This window comes from Varanus komodoensis, unplaced genomic scaffold, assembly GCF_004798865.1.
Source record: "Varanus komodoensis strain SLA01 unplaced genomic scaffold, ASM479886v1 scaffold6_2, whole genome shotgun sequence".
In the NCBI taxonomy this organism is placed as follows: Eukaryota; Metazoa; Chordata; class Lepidosauria; order Squamata; family Varanidae; genus Varanus; species Varanus komodoensis.
The window spans coordinates 7,572,570-7,596,509 of record NW_025336346.1 but is presented as its reverse complement, the minus strand read 5'-3'; the positions used below and the strand labels follow the sequence as shown (position 1 = coordinate 7,596,509).

At 43.3% G+C, this 23,940-nt stretch overlaps 1 protein-coding gene across 2 annotated transcripts in view; it reads left to right on the top strand.

The window, feature by feature from the left end:
• Positions 1-23,940, top strand: part of LOC123034283 (store-operated calcium entry regulator STIMATE) — a 57,790-nt gene that overhangs the window by 8,807 nt on the left and 25,043 nt on the right. The window contains exons 1-4 of one of the 2 annotated variants that reach the window (XM_044451528.1): positions 8,659-10,567; positions 15,013-15,061; positions 17,783-17,881; positions 19,552-19,673. In XM_044451528.1, coding sequence (XP_044307463.1) covers positions 17,814-17,881; positions 19,552-19,673 — 190 coding nt within the window. In that variant the 5' untranslated portion in view covers positions 8,659-10,567; positions 15,013-15,061; positions 17,783-17,813. Of the gene's footprint in view, positions 1-8,658; positions 10,568-15,012; positions 15,062-17,782; positions 17,882-19,551; positions 19,674-23,940 lie in introns of those variants that run through there. The other variant, XM_044451529.1, reaches the window with a different exon arrangement.

Below are 23,940 nucleotides of genomic sequence, written 5' to 3'. Positions count from 1 at the left end.
AGGCAGCATCCCAAGATGCCTAATTAATAGATTGAGACTTGTGTGTCCACCTGCCACTTCTATGGATTTTAGACTGCATCTTATTCAGCAAAAGCTTTTAGTTCATGTCTATTGAATACTGTAATGTGTTTAATAAGGAATTGCCTGAACTCTTAAATTATTACCTGCTTCAGAGAAATTAACAAATAGAAGGGTAGATGGATTGTTTGAACCTTTTTGTAGCTAAAGACTGATATTACAAAATTAAAAGGATAAACACTCATCTCCTATAAGGCAGTGGATTGAGGACCATAAATGGTTTTAATAGAAGAATCAGTGGCTTAAAGTCGCCAACTGCAAATGTATTCTTTTGGTCTGCTTATTTTGAGGCTTATGTCCAATTGCTAAAGACTTGTATGCATGTCTCAGAAATCCATGTAAGTATATTTTCAAAAGGAAAAAAATGGCTGCCTCCTGAAGAACCCTTTATGGGTGCCATTGGAGGAACCCGCAGACACAGCATTTGGTGCCCCTAGCTTTGGAGCTGGAGTTTCATTTTCTCCCTTTCCTTTTACACAATTACCAGTTGCATGGTGTGGATCGCAGTTTTAGTACATATAACAAACCACTGGTTCTATGCAGGAATTCAGGGTTTTTGTTTTTGTTTTGCTTTGGTTACGGCCATGATGTTTGTTCATCTCTATATTTTCTCCCCCTGAAGAGGGCAAGATTGGTTGAACTGTGCTTAAGATATTGGAAATATGTATAGGTATAGCCTTTGTATATGGTATATCAATGGGCATTTTGACTGCTAATCAGCTGTTTTGATTTCAAATACAATACTAGCATTTATACTAACATTTTGCTTGTGTGTGTAATTTTCCTCTAACATACCTTGTTTGTGTGGTTGCAGGTGGTTAAGTACAGAACTGGTTTATTGGTGTTTGATTCAGATGCAAACCAGGATTTGCCCCTTTGTTGAAAGCATAGTTTAAGTGTAATTAGGGCAGCTGTTCTTTAAATAAGGTGAATGTTTATCAAATAATAAATCTGTATCCGAATAAGTTGTGTGCCATCATCCTGCATCTGCATAGGTGTGTGTCTTAACACTGCATCTTCACAGGACCTCTGCGATTGATCCTTATCATCACGTGGAAATGTCAAACCTGATACCTGGTCCTTAACCTGATGCAACAGTTCTTGTGCATATCCAGATGTAGTAAAGCAGGGGTTTTTTTTTCCTTTCATGTATGATCATATAAACAGTTGGGGGGTGTTTTTCCTGAAATAGTCATTAAAGTTTAGTCATGTGCAAAATGAAAGCCCCTGATCTGAAAAAGCAATACCATGAAAATTAAACGAAAGGAGTTGTCTGCTAGCTCCACCAGCTTTGAAACAAATAGTATTGAAGAATGTGCACTTTTCATCATCCTTGCATAATGCGTGCATCTAAAGTACAACCACGTTACTCAAAATCTAGATTTTGGGTCTTGAAGTTGGAAAGATTTTTCTTTCTGCCCTAGCTATATCTCATCTAGTAACTGCAGTAACTCTTATAGTCGGAGTTCCTGAAAAAGGATTTCTGAAGAGCATCTTAGAGTCTGAACATATTTATATGGGAGGAGCCAATCCTTCAGGTAACCTGATACCAAGGTGTTTAGGGCTTTGATGGTTGATATCAGCATTTTGAATCAACCTTGGCAGTGAACTAGTAGCCAGTGCAGATGGGGAAGCAGAGGCATAATAAGATCTCATTGGCGAGCTCCTTTAACAAACTCACTGCCCCGTTTTGGACCAGCTGCCATTTCTGGACTGTTTTCAAAGGTAATCATACATATAACACATTGCTGTAATCCAGAAGAGATGTTAAGAAAGCATGGATAACTGCAACTGGTATATCTATATCCAGATAAGGGACTAGTTGATATACCATCCTAATGTGATGAAAGGTGCTCTGTGCCACTGAGTCTACCTGTGTTGCTACTGATGATGCTGGATTCAAGAGTCCCACCAAACTACAAAGCTGATCTTCTAGAAATACTGCAACTCCCTCTAGAACAGAGTGAGCATCACTTAGCCAGGTAGACAAACCACACACTAAAAGTGCTTCTTCGTAGCTTGAGTTGAGTCTTAGTTGATTGAACCACATTCAGTGTATTACTGTGCCCAATAACTGATTCAGACCAGCCATTGGCTCACCTAGATTTGATGACTAGGAGGTAGAGAAAGGAGCATTTTGATGTCAGTGTGTGCCAGATATTCTTTACTCAACAGAGGTGATTTCAAGCTTTCCATCCTCTGGACAAGCTTCTGATGTCATGTGGGGAAGTCTCCCTACAATTCCATTTGCTGCCTCAGGAAGAAGCTACCATGGCTGTTTCCATGGTTAGTGCAAAGGCATGGGGAAGGAATCAGAACTCACGACATATGGCCCAGAGAAAGAGACTCCAAAAAAACCCTGTGGACCTTGGATTGCATGTTTAATGTATCATAACACTTCTACAATTCCTTGTGTAAATGATGCATCTTCCCCTCAATATGTACCACAAAGAGGACCTCTCATTTTGCAGCCTCCCACATTAACAAGGACATTTCTGATATACAACTTGACCGAACAGTATAGCCCAGCAGTCAAACATGCACATTTTTCTAGAACTGATAAATATATCCCGACAATGTAGTTCATTATCTAGTTTTGACATAAATTCTCAAATCAGAATGCCTAGTAATTGATATTTCAAATTATTTTTTTTGAATTATCTTAAAATGCCAATATTCATTTGAAGAATGGTGGTATTAAGTATTTTGGTATATTGTTATATCTAGATCCAAATACCCATGTGGAACTTCACTATGATGAACTGCTAATATCTGCAAGAAGATACTGCAGCTTGGTTTTCATATGAATTGTTTTGGCAAGGAAGAATGGGTACTGCAGTTATGAACTTTTTGCTGCTGACTCTTGATAGTTAATTCTTCAATACTTGATAAATGGCAAAAGCTGATAAAATTTTATGGCATAATAATCCGATGAGTGCCAACATAGTATTTCCAAAGTGTAATGAAGAGGAGTTTGGAGGCCCTAATATCATTTAATAGTTCTGTTACTGTTTTTATGCTGCAAAGTTTATAATGTAAAATTGTCATCTTTAAAAGCCGCATCCGGTTTCAAAAACCTGTGCGTCCTCATTTGTGGCCCCCAATTATCCCCTGCCTCTTCCAATAAGATATCATTTTCCAAAGTTCCAGTATTTCCATACTTGTTGTCTTGTAAATCAGCTCTCAACTATGTGAGAAAACAAAATTTAAATTGGATAACAACCACAGAACAGTGCTCCCCCCTGAAAAAGTTTTGACTACAAGGCCAAGCATTTACTTAGATTTTCAGAAATACCAGTCAAATTAATGAGCGTAAACATGAAGGAAAAAATGATTTAATTCTGCATCATGGGGGAACTGTCATTCCTCTAGCTCAGTGGTTTTCAACCACCAGTCCATGGTTCGTGGGAGGTTTCCTGCTGGTCCCTGGGGTGGCTGCATCCCACTCGCGTGGGCCAGCACAGGGACTGGCTGTGCTTCACCACCTCTTCCTTGGTTTGCATGCCATTCACAGGAGGTGCTGCCAGAGGGGCCAGGCAGGAGAGAGAAGGTTTGGTGGGAGCCATCTGGAAGCCATGCTGTACCGATTTTGGTATTTTGTTCGTTAGCTTTTTTGTTGCTTGGTTTATGGTTGTTTGGAGGTTTGTTTGTTTGTTTGTTTTGGTATTGTCTTTGGAAACTAATGCACAGAATACTCTATTGTGTGTATGGTGCATTTTGTTTCTGCCTTAACAGTCCCGAGGTGGTTTTCCTGTTTTTGCCAGTCTCCAGCTGTGGAAAGGTTGAAAACCACTGCCCTAGCTCACTTTCTGTATGTAAAATATGCATTAGTGGTCCTACAGGTTTGCCCTTCCAAGACATTGTCACAAAGAGCCTGGCCTAAAAAGTCCCCATATTTCAGCCTCCTGCCTCTTACATTTTGTTTTATATAAATCCAAAACATGACAAGGCCCAAAGGTACGTCTATTTCTCCGCAGAAATACTTCTGTGGGATACTTTTATGCCCCCCACCCCCAGCTGCATATGCCTCAAACAAAGGAGCAACAGTATTTTCGATAGAGACCATCTTGATCTCTTTTTAAAACTAAAATTCTTAGTTAATGCCTCTAGCAAACAATTAGAATCCATTGAAGGAAACCTTGCTATGTTTTTTCCCCCTTTTTTTTAGTTAGGCGAAAGTGTTATATAGGAAGAATATCAATGGGTGAAGTCTTATTATGCTCATTTTCTTGCTTCTTGCCTCAGGAAGGATTAAGCCCAAAATTGTCTATACTTGCTGAGTGCTGAAGGCCATTCTTATATTGATCGATCAGAAGCTTCTGCGGGGAAATTAAGGTTTTCTTATGCAGCTTTTTTTTTTTTTTTTTGCCTAAGGCACTTCCATCTTGCCTGAGGCACAAATGACCCACTATGTAAAAAAGAAATCATAAAACCTCAGATACCAAACCTCTGGAGCATTCCAGGCTGGTCCGAAGCATACACTGGGAAGAGAATGCCTTCTCCTCCTTTGTCCTGCCTGCCCAGGGAGAGTGGAAGAGGAGGTCCTTTTGATGATGCCCCAGCCTTCCAAAAGAGGACTTTCATGGTGATACTTCTGATATTTGCCTGTTTGCCATTCAATGCTCTTTTTCCCATTTAGTATTGCATGAAATAGTTTGCTTTTGGATCGTATACTCAATTATTTCATTGGATGACTTGAGTTCTGTTAAAAAATACGTTTGCATGATTCTTAATTTTATAAATCTTTCTCACTTTATCTGTAGTTGTCCCCTGCAACTAAAATTTTGACTTTTTTGGCTGGTGGCTGTTCCTTATAGTGAGAGCCCTCTTGAGCAGTGAAGTAACTTATCCTTTTGGATTGGCTGGTTGGGGTGATGGTAGGAGGCACTGCCTTGCGGTATTTCCACTCCTACCTGACCGACCGATTCCTTAAGGTGGTGCTGGTGGACTTGCTCTGCACCATGGCAGTTATGCCGTGGGGTACCACAGTGCTCCATTCTGTCCCCCATGCTCGTTAACATCTGTATGAAACGACCAGGAGAGGTTACCTGGAGGTATGGGCTGCGAAGCCATCAGTATGCAGATGACACTCAGCTCTACCTCTCTTTTTCATCCAACCCAGGTGAGGCAGTAGCTGTCCTGGATGAAGGCCAGTAAAGCAAGACTCAGTTCAGGCAAGATGGAACTGCTGTTGGTGTGTGGGTCATCTGTCCAGTTGGAAAATGTTCAAGCTTTTCTGAACAAGGTTGCACCCCCCCCAAAGGACAAAGTTTGGAGGTGCTCATAGACCCAGAAGCGCAGCTAGAGTCACAAGTGCACAGAGCACCTTTTTCAGCTTAGGTTGATGTATCAGCTATGACCCTTTCTGGTCAGGCAGAGCCTAGCAACAGTAATCCACTCTCCGGTAACCTTTTGTTTGGATTATTGTAATGGGACTGATTTGGAAGTGGTCTGGGACATTCAGTTGATTCAAAATAGGGTAGTGTGGCTGTTAACGGGGAATGTTTTAAGAGATCATATAGCCCAGTCCTCTTTCAGCTGACTGGCTACCAGTTGATGCCTGGGCCTGATTCAGAGTGCTGGTATTAACATATAAAGTCCTAAATGGCTTTGGGCCAGGTTATCTGAAGGATCCCGTATGTACGCACCTGGCCTTAATTTAATCTTTTGGGGTCCTTCTTGGGGAACTCCCTCTGGTGGAAGTAAGGAAGGTGGCAACCAGGAGAGCCTTTTCGGTTGCAGCACATCATTTATACAGTGAGCTCCCCAAAGAGGTATGCCTGGCTCCCATTCCCTTTTCTTTTTGGTGCTGGTTAAAACCTTTTTTTTTTCCAGGCATTTTAACTGTTAAATTTCTAGTTTTAATTTTGCATTTTTATCATATATGACTGCTGTGCCCACATGTCAGTTTGATTATGGCTGCTCTGGGTTTGTTGTAATTACAACTATTTACTGATTTTATTGTGCCGTTATTATATGTTTCTTGTATTTTATTTAGTTTTTGACTGTGTAAACCGCCCAGAGAGCCTTTGGGCTGCAGGGTGATATAAAAAATGAAATAAGAATCTTGATCTTGCAATGCAAAGCACAAAAGGGCCTCAGCTGTTGAAAATAGTTCAGATTTGTACAGAAAGAAGTGGTCTTTCAGATAACCTGCTTCCAAGCCATTTACCCATTTATAGGTAATAACCAAAAGATAGCTTTGCTTTCTTCCAACTCAATAGAAATTAGAACATGCCAAGTAAAAATGACTCAAGCATGTGGAAATGGGATTTTTATCTCTTCTGGAGACTTTTCTTCCTGAGCTTATGATATCAGAATCTTGCTAGAGGAATTGCAAGGTGATGAATTTTCAAATAGCTCTTTGCAATTTCTTTGGATTGTGAACCCTGTTCAACAAATGAGAAATGGAGTAGTCTCATTTTTTTTCCTTCCAGGAAAAAACAGACTGTTTTCCAATTCATGTTATTTCCTTCTGTCATGCCTCTCCAGTTGGCAGCTCACATTTCGTCTGTTGGCAGGTCTCAAATTCACTTTACTACTTTGAAGATTTTTGGTGCTGTGTATGCAAACAACACTTTTTGGTGTATGCCAGGAGATGGATATCTTAATTTGAAACTAGCAGAGTTTGGAAGAGTGAGTCAGACGGAGTCTCCCAGGCCATCTAGTCTGTCCCCCGGCTCCATCTGGCTCCATTCATTCATGCTGACCATGTGCATGTCCAGCCCATCCTTGAACACCGTCACTGATAGGGCTTCAGCCACCTCCTGTGGAAGTCCATGCCATACCCTTGGGGCCCTAACTGTCAGGAAGTACTTCCTGGCATCCAAATTGAACCTTGGTTCCCTTGAGCTTTGCTCTGTTGGAACGCGTCCTGCCCTCCTCTACAGGAGAAAAAAGATGTCTAACAACCTCTGTGTGACACCCCCTCACGTACCTATATGTCTGCAATAGATCCCCTCGGAGTCTCCTTTTCTCCAGGCTGAAAAGACCCGGTTCCCTCAGTTTTGCTTTCCCTGCAATCCGGCCACCATCCTTGTGGCCCTACATTGCACCGATTCCAACCTGGCTATATCCTTCCTGTCATGTGGAGCCCAGAACTGAACACAGTACTCCAGTTGCAGATGCACCAGAGTCATACAGAGTGGTAGTAATACCTCTCTCAATGTAGAAGCCACGCTTCTGGCTATGCAACCAAGGGTGGCATTTGCCCTCTTGACCAGCCACTTGTCCCCTAACCTGTACTTATGACACCCATTCCTATGCCCCAAGTGCAAGACCTTGCACTTATCCGCACTGAACGCCGTCCTGTTGTCCCCTGCTCACTTCAGTAGTCTGTCCAGATCCTTCTGGATCCAGAGCACCTGCTTCTCAGTTGTGGCAACTGCCCCCATTTTAGTATAATCTGCAAATTTGATTAGCAGACTGGTTACCCCCTCTTCCAGGTCAATGATGAAAGGTTTGAGCAGGATTGGTCCCAGGACAGAGCACTTGGGGACCCCGCTCATCACTGGCCACCATCCTGATGATTCCCCACTAATAGTTACCTTCTGCTTTTGGTCTGTCAACCATGCCCTAATCCATCAGACAGTGCATCGATCTATCCCCAAACTCCTCAATTTCTCAACCAGGGTATCATGCTGCACTTTTTCAAAAACCTTGCTGAAATCCAGGTAAACCACATCCACTGCATCCCCTCTGTCTAGTCACCTTGAAACCTTGTTATAAAATTCCACAAGGTTCGTCTTGCAGGACCTGGTTTTGTAGAAGCCGTGTTGTGTGGCCACCAACCTCCCTTCCCTATCTAGGGTTACCGGATCTCTTGCTATTATGAGCTTTCCCATTGTCTTTCCTAGAATGGACATAAGGCTAACCAGCCTATAATTCCCCATGTCCCCTCTACTAGCCTTTTTGAAAATTGGGACCACTGATGCCACCTTCCAGGCCTCAGGATCCTCACCTGTTCTCCACGAGGTCTCCAAAATGGAGGCTGGTGTGCGTGCGAGTACCCCTGCCAACTCCCAAAGTACCCTCGGGTGTAACCCAAGTAATCTAAACACACATTGTAAAGATAGCCTCATCTCTGTGCACAATACTGCATTGTCGTCCAGGGATTACCAGCCTTTTTGGACCTGTGAACAGTTTGGGGATTTGAGAAACTGCAGTGAGCACCACCACAGAGCATGTGGCTAGTCACATCTTGGCTGTGATGGGAATCTGGGAAGGCAAAATGCACTAAAGAGTGTAGGGGTAAAGAATTAGTGAGGCTGGGAGAAAGGGAGGGGAGAAATAGCAAGGCAAAGGGTGGGTCACAAAGAAGACAACCCTAGCATTTCCCAAGGTTTTTATTTAAAGCAGGGGTCTCCAACTCAACTTCCCTGGGGGCCGCTGGAAGTAGAGTCTGGGTGAGGCTGGGCCGCATCAGGCGGTAGTGGTGGGCCGCTCATCCGCGTGGCTCCCGGAGGCCGGCGCTTGAAGGCTGCAGGGCCCCTCCCCGTGCCCCGCCCGGCCTGGCAATTGGCCCGCGGGCCGCGAGCTTGAGACCCCTGATTTAAAGTGTTTTCTTCGGAGGGGCCAGGGAGTGGAGAGCTTCAGGAACATTATTAGAGGTCCCCATAGGCATCGCACTGAGGATCCCAGTTGTCAGAACCCAAAGGGTCACTTGCGCTGTTTTTGTATGGGTTGTTTCAGCTCCTCCCTGCCTTTGAGCCTCTTATGTTCTGCTGTATCTTTTGCATGTATGTGCCAGTTTATGATTTGTGCCATGGCTGATGTACGTAAGCTTACAGTGAAGTGACAGATTGGTTACAAAAACTATGCAAACAGCATCAAGTAAGTCTGGACCAAAAGTTTCAGACCTTTAACAGGCATTGACTTTTTATTTAGGGAAGTACTTTTATATTCTTAGAGAGAACTTTGTAGAAATTTGAAGGAAAATAAACTCAATTCTATTGAGAAGATATAAAATGCCTTTACTCATGTAGCCCTATCCAGAGCTTTGCAGGTGTCAGTGCACGCATGGCAGGCTTTCCATTTATTTCATAGTTGAGCAAAACTCTGCTCCTAGTTGGACTGGAGGATAAGCTGTTCCCACAGGGAAGTGTAAAGTCCATGACTTAGGAAGAGCTGCGTTCCGTGAGCACAAGAGACCCAGGTTAATACAATGAAGTACGCCTTACTTTAATGAACACTTATGTAAGAATTTGACACCCCCTTTATTCCAGTAAGGTAGCCAGGTTAGACTTTTGCAGCAAAACCCAGTGACATGGGGCAGGAAATCATCTAATACTTTCCCCCCAAATGGTAAAATTCCAGTTTTCACGAGTTGATTAGTAACAGTGAATAGATGCTACTGCGAATGCAATATTAGGCAAATTTGGCAGTTTCTAAGTTGTAGTTAGTGCTTTTCAAGTGACTATCCCTAGAAAAATGTGAGAAAAAACTTATGTATATGAGAGTCTGTCAGCTTTTCATGCAGTGGTTTGGTGGCTCAGGTATATGAGACTGGAACCCTTGGGTTGCCATGCGATATATGGAGGTATCTAGTCTCAGAGGCTTCCTGCTAGGCAGGCATGGGCAAAATGAGAAGAACGCCAAAAGACATTCCCCTCCGCAGTTCATGAGTTTGTGACAGCAGCCTCCGAGGAGGAGCTGCCATGGCAGTTGGGAGTGTGTGGGGCCGAAGAGCCAGGTGGGTAGGTCATCCCCAAGCTCACAGTTCTGTCTGCAGCCTGTATGGGGAAAAATTGGAGCAGTCTCAGAACTGTAGGGCTGTGTCCTTGCTCTGTCAACAGTTTTCAGTGCCTTCCAATTTTCTCCCTTAAATTTAAAGAATGTATGGGAAGTACATGTCACTGTCTTTTAATTAGTATAAGCTTTCCATTAAAGATGTCTGCATAATAAAACTTGGAAATCATATTAAGTGTGGTTTAATTTCCCCCGGTCAAATATTTCAGTTGCAATACTTGTGGTTTACTGGGACAAAAATATACATGGGCTGGTTTTTTGTTTGCTAAATAAAAGTAAATAAACATTCTAAAGTAAATCACTCTCTAGAGTGAGCTAATTTAGCCTATTTTACTGATACAGACTGAACAATTTGCAGTACAAATTACCCATTGTAAATTATCCTTATTTGCATAGGATTTTTCCCCCAAAAACAATTGCAGTTCACATTTCCAGAAAACCTGCCTCACTGGCAAAAACAATGGAGTCCCATGCCATCTGTAAAACTATTGTTGTTTGTTTTAACTGTAGAGTCAAGTTTATTATATCATGATGCTTTTTATATTTGTTTTTGATTTTCTAATAAGATAGTCTAACTTTTCCAGCTCCTTGCCCTCCAAAGGCATTGGCCTCTGTCAATTGTGGTGGTGTCTGGGGGTGGTGGGACATCCAGCCCAATGTCTCCAGAAGGTCTGGAGTTCAAGAAGATGCGCTGTAGTAAAGAAGTGACCAAGAAACTTACTGTCTCCATGGGAGAGACCAGGTATGGTCAGAAGTAGATCTCTAGATATTTTAAACTTGAACTCTCAAGTTTTTGCCAGCATGGTGGATAATCAGGCATACTGGGAAATGAAGTCCGGAACATCTGGCATGAATAGAATTACAAAATTACAGAATAACTATCTGAGAAAAAGCCATGTTGAATTATCTTGCAAAGATTCTGATTAGCATTCATTTCATAAGCAACAGCTGTTACATATGGCTGCCTTCATAATCATTCAGTCTCACTACAGAACTAATTACAGGATGCAAACTCTCAGCTTAGAATGCTCCATTGCCACATAACAGTGCGATATAGAAACACAGGAGAATACAAACACTTTTATCATGGGTTAATATGCTGTAACTTTAGGAAAATGATTTTTGGCAAATTCAAGTGTAGATTACTAGTCTTTCTCAGCTGTCATAATTATGACACTGTTGGTGGGTTTTGTTTTGTGGTTTTTAAAGACACTGAAACATGTTTTTCTTAAAGGCAAGACTGATTCTCACTTCTATAAAATATCCATGATGGTTCCAAAACTTTACCCACATTCTGGACAATTTTGAAAGTGCAGACATAATATGGCCACATCATACGTGTAAGAGCTTCATCAAAGTATGACTGAGGATCCTCCTTCGTTGGCCCAGTACATACATGAAGGCCAATTGGCACGATCTTCTGAACTTCTGAGAGTGAGGTCCTGCCTCTCTTAGAGTCAATTTTTTCCTCAGCTAAGGGAAAGAGTGCACATTGTACCCCCATTTTATTTTTTGTTGCACCAAAGGAACAGTTCTTGTTCCTTCTAAGGTGGCACATTGAACATCTTAGTCTTACCGGGGGGAGGAGGGTTTGAACACCTGTGGCCCCCTTGGATACAATAACTGTATGAAAACCTGAGTTCTGGGATGTGTTTGACACAAATCAATTTCAGAAAGTTTGAGGAATGGAGGGAAAAGTTTGCTTAATTATTGGACATCATCTATGTGTAATATGCCTGGCCAAGAAGATCCATAGCATAACAGCCTGCTTCATCAGTCAGCACTAAATGAAAGGCTGTGGCTGATAGGGAATCTTGGGTTAAGGCAGCACGGTGTGGGGAAAGCACCAGCTGCCACAGCTGTCATTGCTGGACCCACTTCAAAAATGGCCAGGAAGAGCTGAGCAAACATGGAGAATAAGACTGGAGACTGTGGCATTGCACTGTCCTTAATTTGCAAGTAGAGCCGCCTCCTGACAAGCCTAGGGATGGGGTGCATGAGTCTTCCCTGCAAAGCAGAAATCTGAAAAAACTCGAACCTCTTCTTCTCCAGGTCAGCTTCTTCACCAGGTGTGTCCCAACCATGGAGACAATAGAAGACTCTGTGCCAGGTGTGCTGCACTTCTTTTGGCACAAGGGCTTGGATTCGATATTGGAGCAGCTCTTGGGGGTGGGGGTGGCCAGAGCAAAAGTGGTGATGCTGAAATGTCAGCAAATGTTAGGTTAAACCTCTTTCTGCCAGTAGCTACGCCTTAGGAGAGAGATATCGATTTTTTTAGAATAGTGAAAAGGTGGACAAAAGCTGGAAAGCCACCCAATGATTGCTGATTAGAAGAAGAGGTTAAACTAGGAGGAGGAGGCATGGTAGTTGAGGCCAGTCCAGGAGGGCTTGATTTGGTCCCCACACCCAGGGGTTGCACCCCTACTCTAAGCAATGCAGCAGTGACTTTTAATCCAGCTCTAATTCCTGGGAAAGGTAAAGGACTTGAAAGTGGCACTGCAGTCACTAGGTATCACCATCTCTTTGTCTTCGTCTTACAAAAAGAAGCTCCAAATGTATAGGCTCTTTAGTATTACACGCATTCCAAATATCATGTGGATAGAGTTAGAGAGTCAGGGCTCAGGAAGATCCATCTCAGCAGAATACAAAGTTTCCGAGATCATAGAACAAGAGAGAAATGGTTGGGTTCCACAAGGTAAAATTTGAGACCATTTCTTGATCCCCAAATCAGTTGTCCCTGAAAATGTTCGCTATTGATGGCAAATGAGCTTGTACATTGTAGAGATTAGTGGATTCAAAATACAGTCGATCATTATAATTCCTTCCTCTATGTGCTGTACCACAGGGTAGGCAAGGGGGTTTTTTTGGCCACATGGGCACATTTGTCATTTTTGGGGAGACCTGAAGATGCGTTCATCCTGTGGAAACCTGACACTGGAACCATGTTTCGTCAGGATCTCCTCTTTTCTTGCCCCTGCTTTCTAGAATTTCATCTTCCTTTCACTCCGTGTCTGAGATTCCTCCTCCTCATTATACCATCACATTCACCTTCCCCAAAATGTCCTCTTTAACTCTTCATCTCTCTCCCCAATCAAGGTTTTTTTTTTTTTTCTACCCACCACCACCACGCTCATCTCCTTCTGCTTCCTCATGAAGACAGTGGGGCAGGGGGAAGTCTCTTGAAGTCTCAAGAGGGGCCTGGCAAGTACACCCATGGGGACTGATGGGTGCCACCCTCTGAGAAATGTGGTCAGGTTAGTTCTGCCAGCCCATCCCTGTAGGCACTGCCCTCACCAAAGCTGCTAGAAGTTTATGCTAGAGCAGCAGGAATGGGCTGGGTTCTACATAAATATTTGCTCACAGACAACCCTTTCCCCTGGTCTTGAGTGGGATAGAGACAGGTCCTATGTCTGTAGTCTCTCAGCAGGTGTGTCCTGTTGAGAGAAACACTTATTAAAATCATAAGGACTATTGTGCCATTTCTGCAAAGACAGGGCATTTTATCTGAAAGAGAACTGGCAGCAAGGAATTACTCCTGTGGTATTCAGCTTTCTCATCTCCTCTGATCTGTTGCCATAGTCTAAGTGCATCACTAGTTAAAATGTTGCCATGGGATCCACTTTCCTAGCAGTAATCACATAGGCTCTCCATGTATGCCGAATCGGTCTGTACAGCGATTAAAGCCCTTGCGGAGTGTTAAGCATGGGCTAAAGCTCCACATAAAGTACGGCTTTAACAATCACCTTTGGATGTGTGCTGTTAAACAACTCTTTAATTTGCTTGCATGTATTATCTGATGTGTTGGAAAACGGGGAGTAATGGGGTATGTCGTGTACAGCTGTTTTCTTCACTAAGAAAGCTAACCACACTACCCAGGTCTTGATAAATTTAATTAAGGCTGATCCTGTATTTGGTCTTGAGGGCTGATAGAGCTGAAGACCAAAAAGGGACCAGGGCTTTAAAATTCTCCACCCTGGTGTAAAAGAATCTGATGGAAGAAAGGCAAGCAAAGTAAAATAGCTGTCACAAAAGCTATCTAACTCCTGAGCAAGTCACATTATACTGATAAAGAAAAGGTGGGCCAGTCCTTTGCCTCCTGCTCCAGCCAAGATAAACTATGGTAAAAGTTTACAATGGGACTTTGCCACTTTTGGCAAAGCATCTTGCATTTCCGTTGTCACCTCATGCAGTGCCTTTGTGTCTGGTTTATATTGCATTCTGAGAAGCTGCAGAGTGCTTCCTTGCGTTTTCCAAATGCCATGTCAGCCTCCTTGCATTTTCTACATTTAATTGCAGAACTCTTGCCTGTGCATGGCTCCAATGCGCCATTCTCTCCACCGTGCACCCCAGCGAGTTTCTTTTTGTTTGTCTTTGTGAGCTAGCTTTACAACGTCCTCATCCTCTTCATAGTTCACTTCCAAGGAACACGAAGAATGTGCGCCACACAGACTACCTTCGTGACTATGAAGGTTAAGGCTGCTGAATGATATGGAGACAGTTGACTAGCTGTAGCTTGTCTGTTTGCAGGCTTATGTAAACTAGCAGTTCAGGATGATTGCTAAGCTAGTGCAAAACTGCATTAAGTCAATTGGGCTTCTCCCCAGAGTCTGGCATTTTCAAAGCAAGTTCTGCACTTTGTTCTCATTTTCATGAGTTCAAGCTGTCATTATAAAGTTCCCATGTCACCAGTATTCACACGACTTCAAGGAATAAGTACACTGTCTTTGCTCACAATGTGTTTGCTTTCATTGTGACCTTTCCATTTCTTGGCAAACTGCCTTGAATTGTTCTATTCTTGAGTTGTTTTGTTTGCATAAATATCTCATTTCTTTTTAATGGTATGACTAATTTCAGCAGTTTTGCACTGCCCTAAGCAAACCATGTGGCTCTAGATTTGAGATCATTATATTTACAGACAGTTTGAAGTGAGGCACTTAAGCATCAGGGGCAAAGGCAGGAGAAAGTGTTGTGTATTTACATAAAATAATCTAGCAGCTAAGTACCTCCTGAGAACCTTGGTAATGAACACAGGTGTCATTCTGTGAAGGTATCACTATGTATTAAGCTGCAATTTGCTCTGGAATAGTGGATAAGATTATTTAGAATGAAATGTATGCATATTCAGTTGTTGAAGGGTTAGCTGATGTGACTTTGACAATCCACTAATAATCCTTAATTTTCTTTCAGTGAAACGTTTCAGAGAACCAAAGCATGAAAGACGTCCTTGGAGGATTTGGTAAGAGCTTTCAGTATTGTTCCTTGAGTGTGTCACCTTTTCCTAGATGTTCATCTTTGAGAATTCATTGCAAATGGTTGCCATTGCAGCCTGACTGCAGTGTGTTAGTTTGTGTCTTGCAGTCTGCATGCCTACAGAAGCAGGGATGTCTGTGAAAGTGAACTCTTGGCTCATCCCTTTTAGAAGAAAAAGGCAGTTGTATTACATGGTCCTTCATACCTTCATGGTCTGACACAGAGCAGATAATACCAGGATGCAAAGGCCATATTTAGGATTAAATGGTGGAAACATTAAATAAAAGCATTACCTGTTCATTAGAGCAAATATGATTTGCTTCCTTGTCCTGCCACCAATTTGCTAGAATTCCTGAAGTAAAATGCCTTTTCTTTAGAGATTTTTCTTGCTCAGGGTGTGTGGAATTCTCAGCATGGCCAGTGCCCCCCTTTCATACTTTAGACAAAGTTCCTGAAACATTAGTGGGTTACAGTTGATGTTCACAGTAGGCACTGGCCAGAATCAGCCAGGAATGGAAGGATCTGGCAATTTTGGTTACTCTTAGTTTTTCATTTCCTCAATCTTAAGTTTGACTCTTTTCAAACTTGGAGAATTTCCCAGGGGGATTTTGAAACTTTGTTTTTAAAAGTTCTCATGAAAATTCATAGGCATCTCTGCACACGGTTCTCCTAATGTATGAATTTTAGGATGAAGCACCTAATATACACATTTTATAAACAATTTTCCTAAAGGAATCAATTTTTGAACATTGTTTTCCCCAATATGTGCTTTTTGCATCCATTTTTTGTAATTAATTACAGAATTCAAAGAACAAATTTCAGAGGCTGAGTTTTTGTTTGAAAAATTATTCAAAAATGTGAAATCAGATTTATTCACATTAAGATGTAAACAGAGCAAATGTCTTCCCCATTTCTTAGTGTCAGCCACCTCCATGATTCTCTCCAAATTAGCAGGCAGCGCTGGTGTCAAGGAATGTGGAGAGGGGAATGCAGTGTTTTGGTAGCCTCACAAAGCATGAAGCATGCTGTTTTGCCTGAATTAGCAACTACACTGGAAAGGCATGGAAGGGGTGGTGGAAGCTGTGGCCTGTACTTGGAAATTAGAGCCAGACTGGAAGGAACATTGCATGGGAAAGGGGCTTGGAGAGCAGCACAGAGGGGAGAGTATCTGGTAGCTGATGTGTGCGCACCATCTGGCAAACTTCAGGGGCATGCATTTTGGCTGACTTGACAGCTCAGATGCTGAGAATGCGATGAGTGTTGGGGAGTTGGCCTGTTGCAGCAGGGCTGACAGCTCAGGCTCTGATAATGAGATGATTGTTGAAACAGACTCGGCTCCAGCTGCAGTCCAAGGTCCTGGGTACCCACCTGTGCCTGCTAGGGAAGAGATTAGTTCAAGGGCAGCCAAGGGGCCTATTCAACCCACCCGTGGGAACTAGGAAGAGCAGCAACACCCTGATGTGGGAGTATTTAGAGATGGGGAGTCCTTTGGATGGAGAACTCCAGCCTCCTTAGGAGGCGGACCCAGTAGTCCATCATCACCGTTGTAGAGTGGCCCAGCTGGGATCTCAGAGGGAGGAGTGAAGGTGTGCCTGGTTTCACAGCAGTCCTCTCCCCAGGGACAGGCGCAGAAGGATTCATAAGCAAAGCTTTGAGTGAAGAGGCCAGAGAGGGTTCAACATTGCTTTTTGAATCTGTTCATAGGCTTATGTGTAAAATGAAGATGCTTGGCAAGAAGCACTGGCGAGATCGTTACTGATGGGAGGGAGAACCCAGCTCACAACAGTCACTGAGGATAGTCTTGGTGCTGCTGAAGGGCTTGAGGATATGGGAGGATATAGTATAAAATAGAATACCCTGGATACGGAAGGATTGCATTTATGGGATAGGAAGTTTACCCCTCCAACTTACGTGAGCTTGACATTCCTGTTCCAAAATAATGAGAATCGTATGTTGAGTGCAAAACTGAATTTAGCTGTGAACAGTCTGCGGTGATTAATTTCACTTGCATTCTGTTCCCTTTCATTCAGTCAAGTAAGCTTCCAAAAATCCTCTGCTAGGGTAAAAAGTGAGATACACAAAAAATAAAATGTTCATAGCTGCTTCAAGGCGTTTCTTGCTGTTGGTTACAGGTACCTAGAATAGGGCGTTCCAACTTTTCATACCACCTGAGGACTTCAGCACAGAACCTGGAGGCTGCACAATGAATTACATTTCCATATCATATTCTCTGGGGTGGCCCATGCCCTTCTCCCGTTTTTCCTGTCCAGAAACTCTTCCATGTGACCCCCTTGGCCACTCCTTCCTTCTTGGAATTGGCATGCTGAGCTTCTTGTACTTGAGCCAATGAACTGTTCCCAGCATGCCTTGCTTACTCCTGCTGAAGCTCCTGCTCATCTGCACTCATCAGCTGGAGCCACACAGGGCGTGCTGGGTGAGATCTTGCAAGGCTGCCAGCCCGGCCTGCTCTCTTCCTGAGCCTTCTGATGGGACGGTGGCCTCAGGAGAGCTTGCTGCAATCACGTCCGTACTAACTCTGGGATCCAGACTGATGGGAGGTGGGGGGAGGGCTCCAAGCAGCAAGGGGACCACAGAACAAGACCTCAGGGAATTGAGTGTTGGACCACCCCAACTTAGAATTTTTTGGCAAGGATCTCTGGGCAACTGCAGTTTTTAATGTGATGTTTGCTTTTTAACATTTCTGTAGGTTTTTGGATACTTCCAAACAAGCCATAGGGATGTTGTTCATCCACTTTGCCAATGTGTATTTATCAGACCTTACCAAAGAGGAGGACCCTTGTTCACTGTAAGTAGTGCATGTCTGTGTGTGTACTATGCTTTACTGTACAGACTCATTTAAGTTCTGCTGATAAATAGAATGCAGGCTATATTTTATTGTTTATCATAACTAGCTGCACATCCAGACTATGAGCCCAGCATTATGTTTCCCTTGTCAAATTCTGAAGCAGTTAAATCATAACAGTTGAAAAATAAGGTCCAGCAATCAGTTGTTCAGTAATTGCACTGCTTGATATTATCCAAGACAACAGTGACCTCTGGTGGCCCCTTGTATAATAATAGGTCAAATTTGTGCAACACAAAAGCTGAGGAGTCCAAAGGCCTTAATTCATCTAGCCTCTCTTTCTTTCTATAGCGAAGTGTTTAAAATACCACTTATGCAGCTCCTTCTCATTTCTGCTAACAAATTTCCATACCAGTATGTACAGTCTGGGAACCAAAAATTGTGTCTTTTGTCATGTGTTTATCCTGCTTCTTCTACCAAAGAGTTCAGGTTGGTACCAAGCAGGACAAACACGGGACAGAAAAATTGGTTCATAGAGTGTATATTTTGGTTAACCAGACTGTGCATGCCTCCATATTTCACCCCACCAGCCCAGTTTTTATCCTGACTACTAGCCAGAAAGTTAGGTTATGCTGTGTATGAGTGATTGGGTCAAGCTCACCTAGGGTGCTTTATGGCTGAGTAAGGCTCTGAATCTGAATTGCCCTGCTTCCAGATTGCCACTCTAGCAACTTTATCACACTGGTGGGTTGGCAGTGCTTGGTGGTAAGGATAACGGTACCCGGCATGAGCTGGAGCTTAAACCATTGTGGCTTGTTTAACCCACGGAGAGCATACAAACTAGGTCTTTGTGTGTGTTGTTACTTGCAGTACCAGCATTACAAATGTAAGGGACTTCATTAGAGGTATCTGACTTGCTCACTCGTTCTTAATCTGTGAAATGACAGTCTCTGCCCTCAAAATCAAGAGAGGATGATATGTCTCTATAGTACATAAATGCTGGAACTTAAGATTCTTACATCAAAGAAAGGAGGGAGGGAAACACAGGCCTCTTTTCTTTCTTGACCTTGCTTCCCCCCAGTGTTGTTTTTCTCCCTCTTGTCACAAGTCTGAAGGCTTAGATGGTAAATGTAAAGCTGCCCAAGCAGCAGGTCCTGGTTAAAGGAGCAATTTGGGTAAAATAAATAGTTGTGCAGTGCAACCCTAATTGCACAGTAAAATTACTGTTCAGAAGGAGAGGTGAGGTGATTGATTGGCTATGGGAGTTCTCCAAATACTGGTGTCTTTCCGTATTGTGTAGTCACTGAAAGAGTAATGAACATTTTAAATCTTAGCTTACAACTTGCTACTGAACCTACCGAAATAATAACCCCATCAAAAGAAGTCGCCCAAGTACAATAACATCCAGGGCCTTCCAACTCCATTGCTAGACTCGTATGTGTTCTAGATGGCTATATACGTGCAGCGCTGAACATCAGATCTGAAAATTACTGTGTGATTATGCAGTTTTCTGGAAATCAAGCTTGCAAATGTGGAGGTGCTGTTAGAGTATAAGAACTAGGTGAGGAGGCTGGTTGATAGTGATTAGAATGTGGATTTTGATACTTGCAGCTCCATTGTTCTAAGATATATCCATCCTCAGATTCTTTTCTGTATTTTCCTCATTCCCTTAGGTACTTTATCAACTTTCTGCTAGATGCCACCTTAGGAATGCTGCTAATTTATGCTGGTGTGCGGGCAGTAAGCACCCTTGTTGAATGGCAGCAGTGGGAGTCGCTTCGCTTTGGTGAATATGGTAAAGATTTATATTCTTAGAAATTATGCTTTGGAGTTTTTTGTAATTAGCACCTCAACATTGGCTACTGCGCAGCAAAATGCAGATGCTTTCAAAACGCAGAACTCTACAAATTATCAGAATATAAACTCATAATGCTAGATAAGTTTTGTGAAATGTTATGCAGCATTATTTCTCTATCAGATATCAAGACAACAATTTGTCAAGGATGGTGGGTGTTCAGAGATACCAGTGCAATATGCTCTAGCTTTGAAATGTAAGGATCTGGTCAGGTATTTGTTTTCCCTGCCCCTCAGATGACCCCATCCTCTTTCCTTTGTTTCCTTTCATGCCTGGAACAGCTTCCCAGAACCACCTGTGCTGATGCCAGTTCTCTTACTTCCTTTAAATCCCTTCTCAAAAGCTCTGGTTCTGTTAAACCCTTGGCACAGTCCCCTAACCCCATATATCTACTGTAGTTGACTCTTAAGTAAAGGTAACGGAAATAAATATTTTTTCACTCACTCATCCCTGCTTCTGTTTTTCTGTACTAGTTCTGCCTGCACCCTGTTGAATTTTGTACGGCAAGACTTGTCCCTTGTATTTCTGTAATGTGCCATGGAGGTTGACAGCACAAAAGGAATGATACAAAGAGTTGTATTGGGAACTGGTATGAGGTGGTGCAAAACTCAAGTTGAAATGGACCCTCTTCATTGCTAGAAACGCCTTAGCACTGAATCTAACCATGCTCCTTCTCGCTGACTCCAAAATATTCATCCTAAAGACTGCCAGCTCTGAGAACTGACAAGAGGTTTGGTTCTCAACCCCTTTGCAAGTATTGAGCATGCTAACATGGTTGCTGCACCCTCTGCCTGGGTAGAAAGATTTGGTACCATGCTGGGCTTATCCATATTGGGGATTTCTCTAAATCTATTGACTGTGTGCTGCATGATTGCTAATCCTTTTAAGTCAGAGCGTGAATTCAGGGAGTTCCCAGAGACAGATAAACCTAGCACTATGCCAAGCTGGACTTTACTTTCTACTCGCTCAGTTCCCTTTTATGTTGGGCTCATAAATTTTGTGCAAGAAATTAAAGCATTTGGGATATTTTTGTGGATGATCAGTGAGGAACTCACTCCAGAATTCCAGGGCGTAGGAACACAGTCTTGGCCAGAATTTAAGCAGTGGCTTTAGGCATTCCCAGTGGGATTTCTGGGGTGGGTTGGGGTGAATCTCATTACAAACCACTCTGTTAAGTTGTCTCCATTTCAGGAATGGCTTGCCGTGTGGTATGGTGACCAGGCATTCGGAGGCCCATTGGACATGCTGAGCTAACAGCGTGATTCTTTGCATTTTAGGCATGGGGTTGTTAGTGCTACAGGAAGGAGGATGCTTTGCAACAAATCTGTTTTTCCTCACATGACAGAGATTCTTCCTTTAAGATCTCTAACACTGCAGGGATTTTCAGCTGAATTTCTACAGGCAAAATAAATAAATAGCAGGCAGCATGAATTGAATTGTCCTTCTAAACTTACTGAAAGATCTCCATAGAAGCCATATCTTTTAAAATTATATTGTTAGTACACATTTCATTTTGAGGAATTATTTGTGGCATATTGTTTATTGGATAACTTTTAATTATTGAGGCCTGAGGATGTGAGCAAGGTTCTTGGACACGCCTGGTCCACCACCTGTACTCTCAACCCTTGCCCCTCACACCTGCTTATCAAAGCCTAGGAGGGAATGTGGTCTTGGATCCAGATGAATGTGAACACCTCTCTGAAGGTGGGACTGGCCCCTCCTCCATTAAAGGAGGCAGTGATCAGACCCCTCCTGAAGAAGGCAAGTCTGGGCCAGTGAACATCAACAACTCTAGGCCTGTGGCCAACATTCCCTTCCTGGGCAAGCTGCTTGAGCAGGTGGTGGCCAGGCAGCTCCAGACACTCTTGGAGAAAACTGACCATCTGGATTCATTTCGGTCTGACTTCAGAACTGGTTTCAGGACTGAAACTGCCTTGGTCACCCTGTGGGATGACCTTTGCCAGGAGAAAGACAGGGGAGTGTGTCCCTGTTGGTTCTTCTGGACTTCTCAGTGACTTTTGATACCCTTGACCATGGTATCCTTCTGGATAGACTGGTTGGGCTGGAAGTTCACTGCTCTGCAGGAGTTCTGCTCCAGGCTAGCCAGCCAATTTCAGATGGTGTCACTGGGGGAATAGTACCTCAGCCCCATGGCAATTAGGTCAGTGTTCCATCCTATCCCCCATGCTGTTTAACTTCTACATGAAACTGCTGGGACAGCTCATCTGGAGGTTTGGGCTGAAGTGTCATCAGTGTGCTGAGGACACTCAGCTCCACCTTTCAGTTGCATGCAATCCAGAGGAGGCAGTGACAACTCTGAATTGGTGTCTGGCTGGGGTGTTGGACTGGAAGGGGCTAATAAATTGAAGCTTAAGCCAGACAAGATGGAGGTGCTGTTGGTAGGGGGAGCCTCAGTCCAGGAGGGGACTTCAGTCCTATCTACCCTGTCCTGGATGGGGTTGCACTCCCCCAAAGGACAGAATGCAGATCTTGGGGTACTCCTAGACCCAGAATTGACCCTAGAATCCTAGGTGGCTTCTGTTGCCAGGAGCATCTTCTATCAAATCCAGTTGATAGACCAACTGTGTTCCTATCTGGACAGGCTGAACCTAGCCACAATAATCCACACTCTGGTAACTTCACATTTAGACTACTATAATGCCCTCCATGTGGGGCTGCCCTTTGAAAACAGTCCAGAAACTTCAGTTGGTACAACATAGGGTGGCTCATCTGCTGATTGGGATGGGCAGACATGAACATGGACACTCTGTTCTCTGTCATCTGCATTGGTTACCAGTTGAAGTCTGGGCCCACTTTAAGGTGCTCACATTAACTTATAAAGCCCTAAACAGCATAGGGCCTGGATATCTAAAGGAACCTCTCCTCCCTTACACCCCTGCCCATACTCTAAGGTCATCAGTGGAGGTCTTTCTCCAGGAGCCACCTTTAAAAGAAGTAAGGAAGGTGGGCATGAGGGGAAGAACCTTCTCAATTGTGGCACCCCAACCATGGAACCAGTTCCTCAGGTTTATATATTTCAGCACCAGGTCAAAACCTTTTTACTTTCCTAAATCATTACTAAATATGATTATTTGTTTTTATATTGGGTTTTATTTGTATTGTCATTTGCATACTGTGGATTAGTCACTGTTTTTGTATTATTATTATGTGTTAATTGTTTATGATAGGCATTTTGATAGATGTTCTAGATGTCTTACTGACATCAAAGTATATATGTTATGTTTTCACATCCTTTTTATCCTGGCTGTGCACCATTCTGAGAGCTTGTTTGCTAACTGAATGGTGTATAAAAGCTATAAATAAATACCAGTGAGAATTCTGTCTTAGTAGCTGAGCATTCCTGCCAGCTGCGGGAAGCAAGCACTCTAGGATTCCATACCTCAGATTGCCAGTTGGAAGTCGTCAGCTTCTGGTTTTTCGGGTACGCTGTTTCATAGTCCAGCTTCCCTGTGCAGCTACAAGGAATGAAAGAGAGCCGGAGTTGAGAGGAATTCTCTGTAGGTGGGCCTAATGACTTGACTGCTGTCTCACTTAGCTGGGCAAGTTCACCTTGAAAATAGGAAGAGGTTCAGTTAAATCTAGAATTGCCTCCACTGTAAGAGCAGTGCAGTACCATGTTGTGCTCAAGAGCAGGGGATCCTCCAGTGGCAGAACCAGCCAGGGGTCAGTGGATGCAGCTCCCCCCCACACACACACACATTCACATCCCTGCTGCTGTACTGAGTGACCAAGAAGTCCTGGTCCACTGTAGCAGCATCACTGATGAGACTTGTGTGCCTGCAAACTTGCAGGCACAGAGTGTTTCCCCATACTGACAAGGCAATCTCCTGCAGCCTGCTGGGGTGTGTTCTTGTCAAGTGGAGGAAAGGAGTGTGTACAGTGTTTATGTGTGTGTGCATGCATGCATGTGTTTAATGGACTTGCTCAGGCCTGAGCTAGCAAATTGCAGGAGATCCCTTCGTTTCCAGTTGTTCTGGGTAAAAACAGAGGGCCCAACAGTCACTCCATAACCTTTATCTCAGAGGTAGAGCAGCATCACTACTCTGTTCATGTGGTTCTTTTTCTCAGATTCTTCCTCAGCTGGATGGCTTCATCAATTTTATTACTGGCGTAGTGTTGATTAAACTTGGAAGTGTTAAGAGGAGGGAGCAGATGTCTCTATGAATGCCTTGTTATGGGAGAGTCT